Raw genomic sequence first — 17,793 nt, forward strand, 5'->3', positions numbered from 1 at the left:
ATCTAGTGGGTTCATGAAGCTTCATGAAGACATCACTACTCTATGGTGGGCCCAAGTCTGTTTTACATTCCTGCCTGTTTCATCTCCACTGTTACTATCGCTCTTTGCTCATGGAGGAACTGTTAGCTCTCTGCAAATCATAAATAAGTCACAGTGTGGTCCAGGACTACTCTATTGTTTGACACTGTAAATAAAATTCAAATGAATTGTCACAGAGGGTTAAACAATTGAATTAATAACACAATACAGTGTGAGGTCATTTTTATTGTCCACTATGGTGGACAGTTGTCTTTGACTCAAACACAGGAAACAACATAAACTAGAAAAAGCAGAGAAGCGGTTAGTAAAAAAGACATAGACAAGTTATACTACACATTAAAAACAATTAATTTCAGTGTCTGTAACTCAAATCTCATATGTCACTTTGTTTATATATTAATAATAATAATAATAATAATAATAATAATAATAATACTATGAATGGTATATTGTGTGAAGGACTTCATGAAACATGTTTAATTGTCTTGAAAGTAGCCTCTCAGAAGCTCCTGTGGAGGGTCTTGTAAAGGTCTGGTGCAGACCATTCATTCTTTGGTTTTGGCCACATTTCTAGCTGGCTAATGTGACACCATGTTTGAAGGGCCTTAGTGGCCCAATAGGCAGCTTTTACTCATGGGTCTATTTTCTGTAGAAGTCCAGCAAAGGTCATGCCATCATCATACAAGCAAACAATCTAAAGTGTTTCTCACTGATCATAAACTCATCAGTAAAGACAGAGGAAAGCATGAGTTAAAGAACACAGCCTTGTGGGTATTTAGAGAGATAATAGTGCCATGGTTACACACTGGTGGCGGTGAGATGAAGAGAGTTGGGTGGAGATCTGGATGATGGAATGTGGAGTGGGACTTTAGGAGCATTGGGCACTGGATGTGATGAAGACTGGAGCAGATGGGTGGAGGAGCCTCAAAACTGGGATTATCACACACACACACGCACACACACACACACACACACACACACACACACACACACACACACACACACACACACACACACACACACACACACACACACACACACACACTATATGTGACTGATCCATTATTCTAAACTGCAGAGGCATAAAAAAGCATCTTTGAGTTTGTTAGGAGTAAGTCAGAGTAATTAGGAAAACTATCCACAGAAGAAAGACTGTGTAGGCTACATTTAAGGGAATCTGTATACTGTGTGTGTGTGTGTGTGTGTGTGTGTGTGTGTGTGTGTGTGTGTGTGTGTGTGTGTGTGTGTGTGTGTGTGTGCACTGTACCTGAGAGGTGCCTCATCTACTGTTCCTTAGAGAAAAGCAGTGTCAGGATTTAATCAAGTGTCCAAACAGAATAGAAAACAATGATAGAATAGATCACCAAAAAGAGGTTGGTATAACGATACCTTTCCTGCAAGTCCTGCTGGTCACTTCACAGCTGATGAAAAATCCATATCACCATCGAAAGTGGAATCAGACACTTTATTAGCAATAATTATACTGCAGAGTTCCTCGGGGAGCCTCTCCAACAGCGTTGTCTGAAAGAACAACAAACAAAGAACAACACTCACTGAGGGCGACTGTGGCTCAGTGGTGGAGTGGGTCGTCCTCCATTCAAGAGATCGTAGGTCCGATCCCCAGCTTCCCCAATCCGCATGCCGACGTGTCCTTGGGCAGGACACTGAACCCCCAAATTGTTCCCTGTGCATGGGTGTGTAAATGTGGTGTGAATGGTTAGATCAGATGGTATGTAGATGTCCACTGCCATCAGTGTGAATGTCTGTGTGAATGTGACAAACACTGTGAAAGCGCCTTGAGTAGTCAGAAGACTAGAAAGGCGCTATATAAGTACAAGTCCATTTTACCAAAGAAGAAAAAACAAGTTCAATTTTAAAACGTGTTTTAAAAACAACTCAAACCAAAATGGATGTCGTTCAAAATCATTTCTTGATTTCATACTGCACAGAACCCTGGAGGATTATGAATGCTTACCAGTCTTCTGAGTTCTTGGATCGCTCACTGTTTCACTCTTGATGATGAGGGATTTTGCTATCACGCGGCTGAATTCGTTGGCATTAACAATACTGTTCCCATCAGCAACTGCTGGTGTGCCTGTTAATATTGATATCATCCTTAAGAAACTTCATAACTATGTATAGAAAAGTGATTGTGAAATGTGATTTCAGTCAGATGCAGGTTGAGGGTCACTTAATATACTGTATAGGGAGTGAATACAGGAGCTCTATTCTAACAGAAATTAATTTAGAAATAAAATAATCCACCCTTAAGAATGTAATCGGGTTCACCTTTATACCACTTATATAAATCCATCAGTTTTTCCACAACAAACCACAACCAGTCCATGATCTGCAAAGAGACAGAAGTTATTGCACGTGTACTTAACAGAGAGGCAAATCAACCAGCAGCCAGAAGTGAAAGTGAATGTTTTATATAACTGTGCAAAAACAACGCCCAAGTAAGAGCAAGAAGAAAAACACAAAAAGTAGGAAATGTCCAAAGAAGACAATCACAATCAACTCAACACATCCTGTTTACATGTACTGAAGATTGATGTTATTCCTCTGCCCATAGAAAATTACCAAGAGGCTGAGTCTGAGAAGATAATATCATACAAGACTATTCTAGAACAAAACAACTTTTGTGTGTGTTTTCTCTTTCTAATAGTATTAAAATAGTGTAGCATAGTAGTAAAATGATAATCAAGTGTAGGCTACATTATTATTCATTATTTGCATACATATAACTCTAAATGAAGTGTAGGTGGTTGCATTTACACAACAGTACTGTAGATAGAACACTGTTAACAACTGTCTACATGCATATGGAAACAGAGAAGTCACCACAGACACTGCATACTTTTCCAGACTAGAGCCATATCTGTAAATTCTCTTTCTGACACAACACATAACAAACAGCACACAGATTACCTTTGTTTGGTGATGTATCGTTCTGCAGTCCAACCAAAACTGCGTGAATAAAAATGATTCTAAAAATGTAATGACCTATTCAAGAGTTTCCTGCTAACAGAGACATAAACCAAAAGCTTGCTGCTGTCGCGCCTTCACTCGGCCTTGTTTATGCACAGAGGACAGCGGAGGTGGAGTTACTTCCTTATCTTGCGTACAGTACATGTGCAGGAGGTAATAGCTTCAGAATACACATTCATGGCGGCATAGGCCTCTTAATGGCAGCACAAGAGCATGATGAAAGTGTAAATGCACACTATGTCCACGTGCCTCGACTATACAGTATGTGCACTACAGTATCAATAATCATCCATAACATCCTGTAACAGTATTAAAAGGTATTTTTATTTTAGTTCCAGCTATCTGTAACACCCCCCCCCCCCCCCGATCCATTCTCTGATGGCTCGTTTCTGTAATATACAGTATAATATAGTAAATTGTATTCCTAGGGGAATATCTATACCTACTCTGTAAAGTGTCCTGAGATAACTTTTGTTATTGGAATCTCGGAACCCAACCAACACAGATCAGAGGACACCTGAGATCCAACTTCTGCTTTAGAAACGCACTTGAGGTGTCCAACACGGCTTTGAATGGGTAGACTAGTTTGCAATTAACAATTATTGTTTTGTTGTTTTATATGGATAATAGTTATACTTATATGGTAGTTATGATGATTTTTAATAACCCAGCTGTGAGGACATGTGTTTCATGGATGTAATGGTTATGCATGGTTATATAATAAACCCCACAGTTCACTGAAGGCATGTGCCCCCCCCCCCCCCCCCCGCGGTCAGGGGCACGCTTCCAAAGTTAGTCACCTAGTAACCAGGTGCAGTGGTGTAGGGGAAGCCACTGCAAGTGCCCACTTGCCGTTTTAGGGCGCACACACACTTGGCCTGTGATGTATCGTTTTGTGTTCATGTTGGACTTTGGGCTTCAGTAGCTGCCTACCTGTGTGTCCCTTTCAGTACCTTGTAGTTCTGTGTGTGTACGCACACAGCATTAATAAAAGCAAGTCCTGTGCAACCTCAGCCTCGTTATCTTGTCACTACACAACATACATGAAGTGAGTACATAACATGGCCTAGATGATCTGCGCCGTGCTTCGGCATAATCCTCCCTCTTCCCCCTCGACTGCTTGTTGCTTACACATCATCCCCCCTCAGATATTTAGTTTTGACTGACTGTTTTTAAACATTTCACAAACCAAACCAAATCTTCAGTAAACACGCCACCTCCTCATCAGACCATTACGAGCCGTTCAGCTGCATCTTTTTAAATGTCCGTCGCAAGGAACAGAGGCGTATAAACAGACATTAGGATCACCCTCAATGCTCACGCCCGTACATGTGCATACTAGTTAGTTTTTAGAAATTTAAAAAAGCAGACAGCAAAAATGAAAGGGAACTAAGAAAGTGGTGCCCAGGTGGTGAAGAAAAAGGCTAAAGCCTTGTTTATTGTGATTTATGAACAATGTTGTAGTATGAATTAATAAGGACCTGAATTAGTAGCAGTAGTAGTAGTAGACTAGCGAGACACTGTTTAGGCATTTTAAAGCCTACTGTATTAATTGCCTGCCTGTCCCGATACAGCCTTAGGCCCACCCTAAATTATTTATTGTCTATATAACTGTACGTGCGATGCTCTGAATAACTTTTAGAAAAAGGTGTATGTTCTGTAATGTCTGTATTGGTTAGCGCTGGTATAAATAAGCCTTTTGTGTTTAATGAACCTACAGTTGCTTAACAGACATGGACAAATATTGACACAAATGAATATGGACACTAATAAGACAGCACTCCTATGACATTTATTAAAGATAAAGATATTCATTGTTTCATATACAGCAAACATAAATGCAACGTAGGCACATAGACTTATTACGTCGCTGGCCAGCAAATCAAGGAATGTGGAATTCCGGGGTTAAATCTGCAAAGAGAGTAGTCGGCCATGTTGGTTTGTTTGAGGGGCCTCATGGTTGGACTCTGCGGGGGCCCAGATAATTGAGCTATGCCACTGACCAGGTGTTAACCCTGGATACACTTCAACAGTTAGCAGCATCTAAAATGTCTGGGAGGCCTCGAACACAGAGTTCAAGTTCAAGTCACAGAGTTTATGTTCAGACTGGGCTACAGTTACAGGGCGTTATGGATAATTATTGCTACTGTAGCTCTAACTGACTGCCCCCCCCCCCCCCCCCTTGTCTGCGTGGGTTCTCTCCAGGTCCCCCCACGCCCAATGTCCCCCGCGACCACATCAGCAGGTGATGGATGGACGGACGTGGACAAAGTGCGCATTTACGATTTCATCATGCTCTTGTGCTGCCATTCAGAGCACTTCGCCGCCCCGAATGTGTTTTCTGAACCTACAGTAGATCCTGGTGCGCATCTACTGCGCACGGGGTGAGTGAGAAGATGAGGAAGTATCCGCTGTCCTCTGTGCGTAAAGCTGGCAGCGTGAAGGCGCGAGAGCAGCGAGCGTTTGGTTCACGCTGTCGTCTGAGCCGGAAACCTTTTCATTATTTCATTTTTAGACTTTTGAATAGGCCATTTTTATTCACACAGTTTTTGTTGGATACGATACATCACAGAACAAAGGTAATCTGTGTGCTGTGTGTTATGTGTTGTGTCATAAAGAGACTTTACAGATGTGGCTCTAGTCTGGAAAAGTATGCAGAGTCTGTGGTGACTTCTCTGTTTCCATATGCATGTAGACAGTTGTTAACAGTGTTCTATCTACAGTACTGTTGTGTAAATGCAACCACCTACACTTCATTTAGAGTTATATGTATGCAAATAATGAATAATAATGTAGCCTACACTTGATTATCATTTTACTACTATGCTACACTATTTTAATACTATTAGAAAGAGAAAACACACACAAAAGTTGTTTTGTTCTAGAATAGTCTTGTATGATATTATCTTCTCAGACTCAGCCTCTTGGTAATTTTCTATGGGCAGAGGAATTACATCAATCTTCAGTACATGTAAACAGGATGTGTTGAGTTGATTGTGATCGTCTTCTTTGGACATTTCCTACTTTTTGTGTTTTTCTTCTTGCTCTTACTTGGGCGTTGTTTTTGCACAGTTATATAAAACATTCACTTTCACTTCTGGCTGCTGGTTGATTTGCCTCTCTGTTAAGTACCCGTGCAATAACTTCTGTCTCCTTGCAGATCATGGACAAGCTGATTTCAGTGCAGGACAAGCTCTGTATGTTGCTTTCAAGTGACCCTGATTACATAATCGATAAGTCTGGGAATATTTTATCTATGAATGAGTTCCGCGAGGTAGAAAAGCAAGGCAGTGCATTTGACAAGATCAAAGTGCTTTTGAAAATAATCATTCAAAAGAAGGGAGACACCTGTCAGCGCTTCTTTGACATTGTGTGGCAGCATCAGGCACATTACCAGCAACTGCAGCAGCTTTTCCCCAGCACTGATGGTAAAGATCAGCCAGTTCAGTTCATTCAACAGCTTGTATCTGCATATACTGTAACTGGGGGTCATCCCTATGTTCCCCAGGTTGTATAACCTATGCCTCTTCTGATTTAATTCAGCATTTTCTTAGGGGTTAGGGGTTACGGTTAGGGTCAACATAGGCCTATTTGGCATGGAATTCAGCACTGATTGTGGAAAAAATAGCAATACCCTTTTTAAGAAAAAGGTCCTATGTTCCCCGCTGAGTATGTAACTGGGAAATATAGGTACACTCCCCTGTAACTGAACCTCAACAAGCATTATGTCAGAAGTTCATGAAGGATGACTGGTATTATTGTTTACAGCTTCACCAGAACCAACGGTGGTTACTGATAGTAACAGTATTGTTAACGCCAGCCAACTCTCAAATGTGAAAGCAAAATCCCTCACCATAACAGGTGAAACGGTGAGGGATCCTAGAGCTAAGAAGAATGGTAAGCATTCATTCATTCACAAGTGGTCTGTGCAGTATGAAATCAAGAAATGAAAGCTGTAAATTGCATTGCTGAGTATGTTTTTTTCTTCTTTTAGGGAACGCTGTCGGACAGGCTCCCCAAGCAGATTACACTGCATGTGATGGCAGTATAATTAATGCTGCTAGACTGTCTGGTGTCACTGTTGAAGGTGCTGTAAATATTGGGGCATCTGTGAAGTTACCATCAGTACATGCAGGTAACTTTTTTACAAACTTCTTTTTGGCGATCTGTTCCATCATTGTCTTCTATTCTCTTTGGATATTTGATTAAATCCTAACACTGCTTTTTTCAGGAACAATGGATGAGACACCGCCTTCCTCTCGGGTACAGTAGAGCTGGGGTGATGAATGGTGTCCAAGGCAGAATGGAGGTCTAGTAAGATAAGGACGTTGAAGGAGTGGGCATCAGGGCCCTTATTCCCAAAGCATCTTTAAGCTAAAAGTAGCTCCTAACTTGGTTATTTTTTAGAGTAACCCTTGGTGTGTCACTTCTAATTTTTAGACTCCTAAATTTTTGGTCAAAGAGTATTTAACAAAGTATGTTAGTGCTAAAAGCTTAATCTGTGAAAAGTTAGCAGTATTCAAGAGCACTCCTAAATCACTCCTAAATCACTCAACATCAACATTTTACAAACCTTTAATGAATGTGGGAAAGATGCCTTTAATTTCCAGACATATATATTTCCCATGCTTCTGCAGCCTTTTGCAGTAATCCTGACTGAATTTTCCTGTAAGAATGTTCGTCATTCATGCACAAGTTCGGCACAAAGTCAGAACTGTTGTTTGCACCTCTCACTATCACCATGGTGATTGTAGTGGGATCACAACGAGGCTTCTTACATGGATACCTGCTAATTGATCATGAGCAGCCGGACATGTGAGAGGCTGACAGTTATCTGCACATATACTGTTCTAGTCAGTAGATTTTATTACTCTTGTTTCATGTTAAATCAGTTACACTTAGCTTTTAATATCTTTATTTGGGTAAGGAGACATTCCTCCCCAGTATTTCTATCAAGACTTCACTGACAAGACAACCATTAGCAGTTTCAGGAAACATGTCATCATCCATAGCAACAGGGTCAGACTTTTACAAATTCCTCAGTAAACGTTGATCTCAGAAGCTTTGTAAAGATTTAGGAGTCGTCCTGGTGGGAAGATCAAATGTTTTGGGAATACCGGCCCAGAAGAAGAGTTGGTCCTTGGTGAATATAATTAGAGCAGTTTTTTGTGGTGTGGTCAGATGACATTTTGTGTGAAATTCTTGAAAAGAAGAAGGATAACAAGGGAAATGTAACCTAACTTATTTCCCCTTTTGTCCTCAGGTCAAAGATCCTTTAACCTTTTGAATCTGGTTGGACAGATAAACAAGGCTAACATTGTATGTTGGTTTTATGTACCATAACAGAGTTACTATTTTAACAAACATACTTCCAAGCATTTTTCTACATTTTTTGTATATATTCATTTATTTTTCCTACTGATTGTATCTAGGATTATATCAGGGGATTGGGGCCTGTTGGTCCAATAGGTTTTTAAATGTGTCTTAGTATTCATTTCTTTGTCTGAGAAAGAGCTAGACACTTGAAATGTCACCTTGGTGGTAATAATGCATGTTTCATGGGAGCATTATCTAGTGTGCAGACTCTATTTCTCTGTCTCCGACATGTTTTTCTGTCCTTCACCTAGTGCTGGTCGTGTGGATGTGCTTTCTTCTGTGAGCCTTTTTAAGATAGGAAAGTTCTAATTGCTAAAACATAAAATTGGTGTCCAAGACTTTGTCCCACAGTTTCAAAAAGTACAAACAAATGACAAACAAATGGTGCTAAGCTATAGTGGAATTACACTGTATGTGCTATTTGATTAGCATGTAATTTAAATAAAACATGCACAATTTGGAAAACAATTGGTTGTAGAGGTATGATGAATAATATACGAGTGATATGACTGTACAGTTGTCTTGTATTTACTTTGTTAATGTTAGCTTATATATAGATCTGATAGAGCAGTCTTAGATACACTCTGACTGAAGGAACCACTGCTGCACATACCTAGCAACTAGAGGTCACCACTGAAAAGGCTTTGTTTTTGAATGTCTGGGGTTTGGCGTGTTAACGAAATCCGCAATGTAAATGAACACAGTAAAATGTATGAATCTATACAACATGGAATGGACTGACTATTTGAGTTGAAATTATCATTAAACCTTAAATAATTTGTACCTGTTTCCGCGTCCTAGCGCTTGACGTGTGTATGCTTACGTCAGGTTTTGACATTGATTTTGGTGTGGTTTATATGTCAATTAAAATGATATATATTTCAAATGTTTTACTTAACAGACTTTTGAATTCTAAGCCTAATAAGGGGTCAGAAACACGAGTAATGAATCACCTATAGGTTTTAACTGAGCAGGAAAACAGGAAACAGTTTCACCCCCTACCATATACACATTCATCTAAGAGGGTCATGTGCTCCTGCCACCAGCTATCTACAGCTACACACCCCTGTATCTGTGTGTGTGTGTGTGTGTGTGTGTGTGTGTGTGTGTGTGTGTGTGTGTGTGTGCGCTTGTGCGTGTGCGTGTGCGTGTGTGTGCGTGCGTGTGTGTGTGTGTAAAGGTAGTCATCCAAAGATAAAAGACATCAAGGCTTCACTGTGCCATTCATGTTATAAAATGAAAACATGAATATGTCAATAATTATTATTTTATGAGCTTATTATATGCATCATAGAAAGGAATATGTTTAGCCTTTAGACGGTCCTACATGTAGACCCAGTTTAATATTCAACTCAATTGTATAAAATATATAGAAAGGGCTCCTTGCTCTGTATCTCTTTCAGCTAAGGGTCCTTTGTCCTAACACAAGTTTAAGACTCCTGGTTTAGAGAAAAAAAAATATTTTTTCTCCTTTTGGCTTACTTTCTAATTCATTATTTTAACACGATGAAATGCTTCATATCTGTAGCTCTTATGTGTAGATCATGCAACATGCATTTGCCACGACTGAGACTTTTTTTATACAAACAAGTGACCAAGTATGGAAGCCCAAAGTGTTTAGATATTTGAAGCTGAAATAAGAAAAAAACCAGCAAACCAAAAATGTGTATTCTTTGACAGCGATGAGCAGGAAATTTACTTTAATATCAAAATGACAGTTAACAGTTTGAGTTGCTTTCATTTAAAATTGAATTTCCCTTGCGGGATAAATAAAAAGGAAGTCTTCTAATTCTTCTTCTTCTTCTTCATTATTAGTGCCTTCATTATTAGGCATCAAATAAAACAGGAGAGCACCGAAGCTAAAGACATCCCATGTAATGTTACTGTTTTATGGTTCGGCAGCACCACCCACATTTGTTGAACAGATGGGTATTTAATATTTGTGTTTTATGTTTTTTTTTTTTTTTTGCCTTTTGGTTTTTTAAACAGTAGAGCCCAGCTGAACTCAGGTAGTAAGAATTTGGAAAATGTTACCCTTGTGAAAGAAATACACAAACATAAATCATTTTTTTAAGGGGAGACATTGCAGGCAAACACATTTTGGGCTATTTTGCTGTCTTTTAAGACTGGTGTAAAGAAAATATCCAAAATACATATTTAGGAGTTTATTTTACTACATTTTGTCTTTGTGTATCTGTAGAATTCTCTTAAATTCACGTTAAGTTAGCATTAGCTAATGCCTAATTTGTATATTAAAACATAATGGTAACACATTCCACATCCATCTGCACATGACACAAATCACGTACACTCCAGCAAGGAAATAGCAGACGTACAGTATGTAGCCTGGTACGAAGATGTCCGTGGCAGACACTCAAGAGAACTGGAGTGAACTGTCCCAACGGAGCACCAGCAGAGAGGTTGGTATCCAGGACGACCAGCCAACCCTTCTACAACCCTGACCATACCTTAAGGATAATTTTTTGCAAAAACAACTCTTTTTGAATGTGCTGCAAGCTCTGTGCACCCCAAAAACTCAACAACCTTGACAAAAACTTGTTCATATAACATGATAGTCATTCTGGCCTTTAGAAAAACGTTTTAGGGAGGTGGGGTAGTGCACCATAGGACCATGTGGCATGGCCTAAGCATTTGTCCTTAATGGCATTTTTTCCCCTTACATTACTTTTACTTTTATACTTTAAGAAATCCCCAAAGCAATTTCAGTCAAAAGCAACTGGACTTATTTGTTATCTATTTTTTGTTATATGGTTATTTGTCTAGGAAGACGTTTCACCTCTCATCCAAGAGGCTTCATCAGTTCGTGTACACAACTGACCAGGCTGGGACTGGTCCAACTATCTGGTCGGACCAGTCCCAGACAAATAACCAAGTCCTTTTGACTGAAGTTGCTTTGGGGATAACGATGACCTGGACAAATGAGAACATTCACAGGCTTATACTTTAAGTAGTTTTGAAACCAGTACTTTATTACTTTTAAGCTGATTTTGTTCTGCTTAATGATGCTGCTATAGTCCTAGTCTGCTGGTGATAAATCCTGTTCCTGATACTGTGAGCTTCTCTCCTCTCTGTCTGTATCATCCATGTCTCATCAATCTCTCATTTCATCTCATCTTCAACCTCTTATCTGGGGTCGGGTTGCGGGGGCAGCAGCTTTAGCAGGGGACCCCAAACTTCCCTTTTCCGTCCCGCATTAACCAGCTCTAACTGGGGGATCCCGAGGCGTTCCCAGGCCAGTGTGGAGATATAATCTCTCCACCTGGTCCTGGGTCTTCCCCGAGGCGTCCTCCCAGCTGGACGTGCCTGGAACACCTCCCTAGGGAGGCGCCCAGGGGGCATCCTTACTAGATGCCCGAACAATGCCCAATGCAAATGAGCAGCGTCTCTACTCCGAGTTCCTCACGGATGGCTGAACTTCTCACCCTATCTCTAAGGGAGACTCCAGCCCTCCTGAGAAAACACATTTCAGCGGCTTGTACCAGTGTCTCATCATTGTCTCATCAATGCATGTTACTAATTCAACTTCTTCCCCTGAGTTGTTTGTGCTTTGTTGTCTCTCAGGTCTCTGCTGATGGTGGTGGTACCTGCTGCCCTGGTCCTGCATGACGCTACCTGCTGCTATTATTACTATTACTCATGTACACTATCGTTAGTCTTATAAATTATAACATTTGTAGCCATAAAAACATCATCAGTAATATATCTCATTGTATCACAGCTGGTATTGCTGCTACTCATCATGGATCATATTTACCACCATAATTATTGTCATTGTTATATTCAATTACCTTAGCTGTACTTGTTTCTACTTAACTGCTATAACATATGAATCATATTGACATTACTATAGATATGATCATAGTTACTGTTACTTTTGTGGTTGCTTGCATCTCTGGGACTGTGTCTGTCTTTGTCTCTCTCTGTCCATCTGCCTGTCTCTTTCTCTCTCCTTCTCTTCCTCCCCAACCGGTGCAGACAGATATCCGTCCTCGATTGGGCTGGGTCTGTCTGACGTTCCTGCCTGTTATAGGGAAGGTTTTCGTTGCCACCGTACTCAACGGGGGAAATGTTGGGTCTATGTAAATCATAAATAGCCTAAGTCATAGGGTGTGGTCTATACCTACTCTATAAAGTGTCCTGAGATGACTGTTGTTATGATTTGGCACTATAAATGAAACTGAATTGAATTTCACTTCAGTAAAAAGCTCGAGTTGATTCTTCTTCTTCTACAGAAGTCTTTTAAAACCCTAGTATCTATTCTTCTACTTGAGTGATGAACTTGAAAACGTTCGACACCTCTGTAATCCGACACCACGTGAATGCAGCATTCGACTCCTCTCAATTTGAGTCTGCCGCTGGATACTACTGCTCAATTCAACTTCCTCCACCACATTACTGTATACGTGGATTAAGTTAAGGGAGGTCTCCGCTGCCGTTTGTGCTAAATCATAGTTGCTGTTCGTTTTTCTAAAACTTTATTTCAATATTCTATCTGTTGGACAACTACAATAACACAAGTGACACCAAAGAAAGGTAAGATATGTTCGCTTTTTATTTAGAGACTCCACGTCTGTGTTCTGGTTTGAGATCAAGTACGCAGTTTGCGCGTGAGTGTTTAATATGCAAAGAGTTATATTTTATTCTATAAACAGCACTGCTTTAATACTTCAGTCACCTGAAGGTTGGTTTGGGTTTTGGTATTTCAAAAAGTTATGTAAAAGTTAAGTTAAACTTATTTGGACAACGAGAAAACGAGAAACTGTCAACGGAATTTTCCACACTCAAGAAACGCATAGTATTGCATCATTACAGAAAACATATTCATATTCATCACACACACACACACACACACACATATAACTATATTACGCATTATCTTATTAAATATATGAGCTCATTTGCAGAGCAGAAAGCTGAACATCAGCTCATTTTCGTTTCATTTTGTTGACATATTATTATCCAAGGTAATTAGATATCTTATTATCACTAAAAAAATACAAATACCAAATGTTTCCCTTCAGAATATAGAATTAAATTAAACTTTGGCGTGTGTGTGTGTGTGTGAGTGTATGTGTGTGTTTGTGCTGAAGTGCAGATTTCTGGCTCAGAGAGAGACAACTCATTTGAACAAAATGGCCTTGTGTCATATTTAATAGAAGTTTTGTAAAATCCCATACGTTTTGTAATACAGTACAGGTGAATAGGATTATTGACAGGAAGACACTTCTTTTTCTTATTACAAGTTGTCTGATGTGTTTTTAACATGACAATCTATGTTAACTGTTGGTCAATTTAGGAGAAATCTGTTTTGAACAAAATAAAAAGAAAAAGACTTTCTTTCCAGCAGTCTGAAAGAAGATATGTTAAAGAAGCTTAATAGCCAAAAAATCTCTAAATAGACCAGAACATGATGAAATAATGTGTTGTTTTTTTTAACCTTTAACCCCCTTAGCCTATCGCATAGTGTTTCCATAGAATGACTTAATCTCAAGTTGACTACATGAATATAAATCCTATCTTACTGTTAAGTTGTGAAAGGGGAGTCGTCTTACATGATCAGAAAATCCTGATCCTTGTTCAATATTTAGGAAAGATAGCTCCAACAAAACACTGCAGCACTGTCTGGGGTAAGCCCACTTTAAATTAGCATCAGTGAAAAAAGCTTAGATTTGTGTGCATTCGACCTATTGGTCTGTAATGGAGTTACACTAGGGCAAGGGTCTGCAACCTTTACTACCAAAAGAGCCATTACGCCCCCGTTGCACCAAATAAAATCTGTCCTGAGCCGCAGAACTTAAAAAGTTTTATATATAGTTACATGATGTATACAAAAAAACTATAGTTTTTATACGTTTTGCATTTTAGAAGTTATAGAATGACAATAAAGAAAACTGTTGACATTTTTATTCCTATTATTACCTATTTGAAAATGTGGATGTTCGCTAATTTCTCACCACATATCAGGGATACAGGTAAGCCGTCATCGTTGGCAACACTCTATTTTTCTCATCATTTGTTTGGTGGGATTCATCCATGGTTAACATACGGACAGTGCGGGTCAGAAACTCAAGATTAGCCGTAGATGTAAGATGTGACGCATATTTAGTTTCACATAATATTTTTTTAAAAATCACCTTGAACTCCAAGGTGACAGGTGCTCCCTTCGAAAAGATTGTCCACTGTGCCAAAAAGATGGAATTTGTTTCCATGTTATTTTTTGGCAAATGTACAGGGAGCCACTGAAAAGGGGCTAACGAGCTGCATGCGGCCCAGGAGCCGAAGGTTGCAGACCCCTGCACTAGGGGAATATACGTTTGTTTCCAAAAAAACATGTATTGTACTGTACATGTACTGTATTATCCAGATTATATATAGGCTACAGTACTATTTTTTTTCATTTCCATTACTAAAGCAATAAATAAGTAATAATTTGCATATTTCTCGTTGCAGATCATGGACTGGTTGTGGTTCTTTGTGGAAAAACTGAGGGAGGCGTATACGTGGGTTTCAGGTGAACATGATTACATTCTTAAGGGTGGGGTATTTTAAATAGGAATTTATTTCTGTGAGTAAAATAAGAGAATAGAGCTCCTGTATGTAATGTCACTTTATATCCTCACTGCATCACTTTATTTAGTTGTACTATTTAGTTGTACTGCAACTTAGTTCTGTAGGAAATGCTGCTACACTTTTAACACTGTTATCACTTATTATCGCTCCTTATCAATTATTTAGTTTGTACTTATTTTATTTCTATATGCTGCTAAACTGCATGGTGCGTATTGTTGTATATTGTATTTACCTAAGTTTAACCACGATGTCTGTTGCACTCCTGTCACATTAGTTATTGTTTGATTTATTTTATGTTAGCTTTCTTTTGATTTGATTATGTTAGCTTAATGTCACTCTGACCCTTTCCCGCCATTGTACTAAAACTGTTGCACAATAATTTTCTCGGGATAAATAAAGCTTCTTGAATCTTGAATCTTGAATCTGTATTCACTCTCTATACAGTACATTAAGTGACCCTTAACCTGCCTCTGACTGAAATCACCTTTCACTTTTCTATACGTTGTTATGAAGTTTCTAAAGGATGATATCAATATTTACAGGCACACCAGTAGTTGCTGATGGGAACAGTATTGTTAATGCCAACAAAATCAGCGGCGTGATAGCAAAATCCCTCATCATCAAGAGTGAAACAGTGAGCGATCCAAGAACTCAGAAGACTGGTAAGCATTCATAATCCTCCAGGGTTCTGTGCAGTATGAAATCAAGAAATGATTTTGAACGACATCCATTTTGGTTTGAGTTGTTTTTAAAACACGTTTTAAAATTGAACGTGTTTTTTCTTCTTTCAGACAACGCTGTTGGACAGACTCCCAGAGGAACTCTCACGGCACGTGACTGCAGTATAAGTAATGCTAATAAAGTGTCTGATTCCACTTTCGATGGTGATATGGATTTTTCATCAGCTGTGAAGTGACCAGCAGGACGTGCAGGACAGGTATCGTTATACAAACCTCTTTTTGGTGATCTATTCTACCATTGTTTTCTATTCTGTTTGGACACTTGATTAAATCCTGACACTGCTTTTCTCTCAGGAACAGTAGATGAGGCAACTCTCAAGTACAGTGCACACACACATACACACACACACACACACACACACACACACACACACACACACATACTGTATACAGAAACCCTTAAATGTAGCCTACACAGTAAATACACATGTTAGTTTCTTCTGTATGAAGGACTTAACATAATTTAAGTGTAAGTAAATAAATAATAAAGTCTTCCTACTAACCTGAGTAAAACAAACTGTGTGTGTGTGTGTGTGTGTGTGTGTGTGTGTGCGTGTCATAATCCCAGTTTCTGTGATTTTGCCACAATCTCCCTGAGCCAATCAGATTGTTGCTGTACTTTAAAAGTGGTCTCTTCTCTGCTGCTGTCAGTTTCAGACTAAAGCTCCTCCACCCATCTGCTCCAGTCTTCATCACATCCAGTGCCCAATGCTCCTAAAGTCCCACTCCACATTCCATCATCCAGATCTCCACCCAACTCTCTTCATCTCATCACAACCACCACCACCACCATCACCACCAGTGTGTAACCATGGCACATTATCTCTTTCAATACCCACAAGGCTGTGCTCTTTAACTCATGCTTTCCTCTGTCTTTACTGATGAGTTTATGATCAGTGAGAAACACTTTAGATTGTTTGCTTGTGTGCTGATGGCATGACCTTGGCTGGACTTCTACAGAAAATAGACGCATGAGTAAAAGCCGCCTATTGGGCCACTAAGGCCCTTCAAACATGGTGTCACATTAGCCAGCTAGAAATCAATGTGGCCAAAACCAAAGAATGAATGGTCTGCACCAGACCTTTACAAGACCCTCCACAGGAGCTTCTGAGAGGCTACTTTCAAGACAATTAAACATGTTTCATGAAGTCCTTTACACAAAATACCATTCATAGTATTATTATTATTATTAATATATAAACAAAGTGACAGATGAGATTTGAGTTACAGACACTGAAATGAACTGATTTTAATGTGTAGTATAACTTTTCTATGTCTTTTTTACTAACCGCTTCTCTGCTTTTTCTAGTTTATGTTGTTTCCCGTGTTTGAGTCAAAGACAACTGTCCACCATGGTGGACAATAAAATGATTTCAAACTGTATTGTGTTATTAATTCAATTGTTTTGAATTTTATTAACGGTCCCAAATCATAACAAAAGTTATCTCAATGGACTTTACATATAGAGTAGGTCTAGACCACACTAGGACTTATTTATGATTAATAGAGACCTTACATTTCCTCCATTAGCAAAGAGCGCATTTCTGGTAAAATATGAATAATTTTGTCGTAAAAACATCATTCACTTGGGATTGAACTAAAACCTGTTGTCTTTTACAGATGTTTTCAGACGTTCTGGAGAGGGTTTTTGTTTTGTTTTGTTAAAAAAAAAAACCTTGTTAGAATTACCCATTACCCATTGCAATTTTTTTTACAATTTTTTATGAAAAAAAACAGCATCGGGCCCTTTAATGGAGTGGACGTCTAAGCTGACTGAAGCAAAGAATATGTCCATGTAACCTCTTTTTCACTCCATTCATCCATTCTGTGCTGTTTCTGTCTTCAACAATATTTTATTGTTGCTGACTCTGTAACCCCTCAGATCCATTCTCTGACGCCTCATTTCTATACTGTTTAGTCTTGTGTCTGTAATCTGTATAACATACGGAATAAGCCTACGTAAGGAAATGCATATATTTTCTTCTAGAAAGAAATGCCATGTGTGTTTTTGCACATGGAGCATTAACGAGACAAAAACAAGACAGAATGGATGAAT

The 17,793-nt window shown here is 39.1% G+C and overlaps 1 protein-coding gene and 2 long non-coding RNA genes across 3 annotated transcripts; 2 read left to right on the forward strand and 1 right to left on the reverse strand.

Annotated features, from left to right (window-relative positions):
• Nucleotides 1-250: 250 nt before the first annotated feature.
• LOC310952935 lies at nucleotides 251-3,111 on the reverse strand. The gene is made up of 4 exons (XR_014593381.1): nucleotides 2,971-3,111; nucleotides 1,429-1,560; nucleotides 1,307-1,331; nucleotides 251-969 (listed from the first exon to the last, which is right to left on the reverse strand). It is a non-coding gene; the product is annotated as an uncharacterized lncRNA (long non-coding RNA).
• Nucleotides 3,112-5,576: 2,465 nt separating this feature from the next.
• LOC310953331 (uncharacterized protein) lies at nucleotides 5,577-9,168 on the forward strand. The gene is made up of 5 exons (XM_083922331.1): nucleotides 5,577-5,609; nucleotides 6,191-6,458; nucleotides 6,799-6,927; nucleotides 7,025-7,165; nucleotides 7,262-9,168. Exons 2-5 carry the CDS (start codon nucleotides 6,194-6,196, stop codon nucleotides 7,300-7,302), a joined length of 576 nt encoding a protein of 191 aa, XP_083778457.1. The 5' UTR covers nucleotides 5,577-5,609; nucleotides 6,191-6,193; the 3' UTR covers nucleotides 7,303-9,168.
• Nucleotides 9,169-12,818: 3,650 nt separating this feature from the next.
• LOC310952826 lies at nucleotides 12,819-17,120 on the forward strand. Its single transcript, XR_014593376.1, has 5 exons — nucleotides 12,819-12,960; nucleotides 14,878-14,938; nucleotides 15,540-15,659; nucleotides 15,789-15,934; nucleotides 16,389-17,120. It is a non-coding gene; the product is annotated as an uncharacterized lncRNA (long non-coding RNA).
• Nucleotides 17,121-17,793: the final 673 nt, after the last annotated feature.

Source organism: Echiichthys vipera, assembly GCF_963691815.1.
Source record: "Echiichthys vipera genome assembly, chromosome: 10".
Classification (NCBI taxonomy): Eukaryota; Metazoa; Chordata; class Actinopteri; order Perciformes; family Trachinidae; genus Echiichthys; species Echiichthys vipera.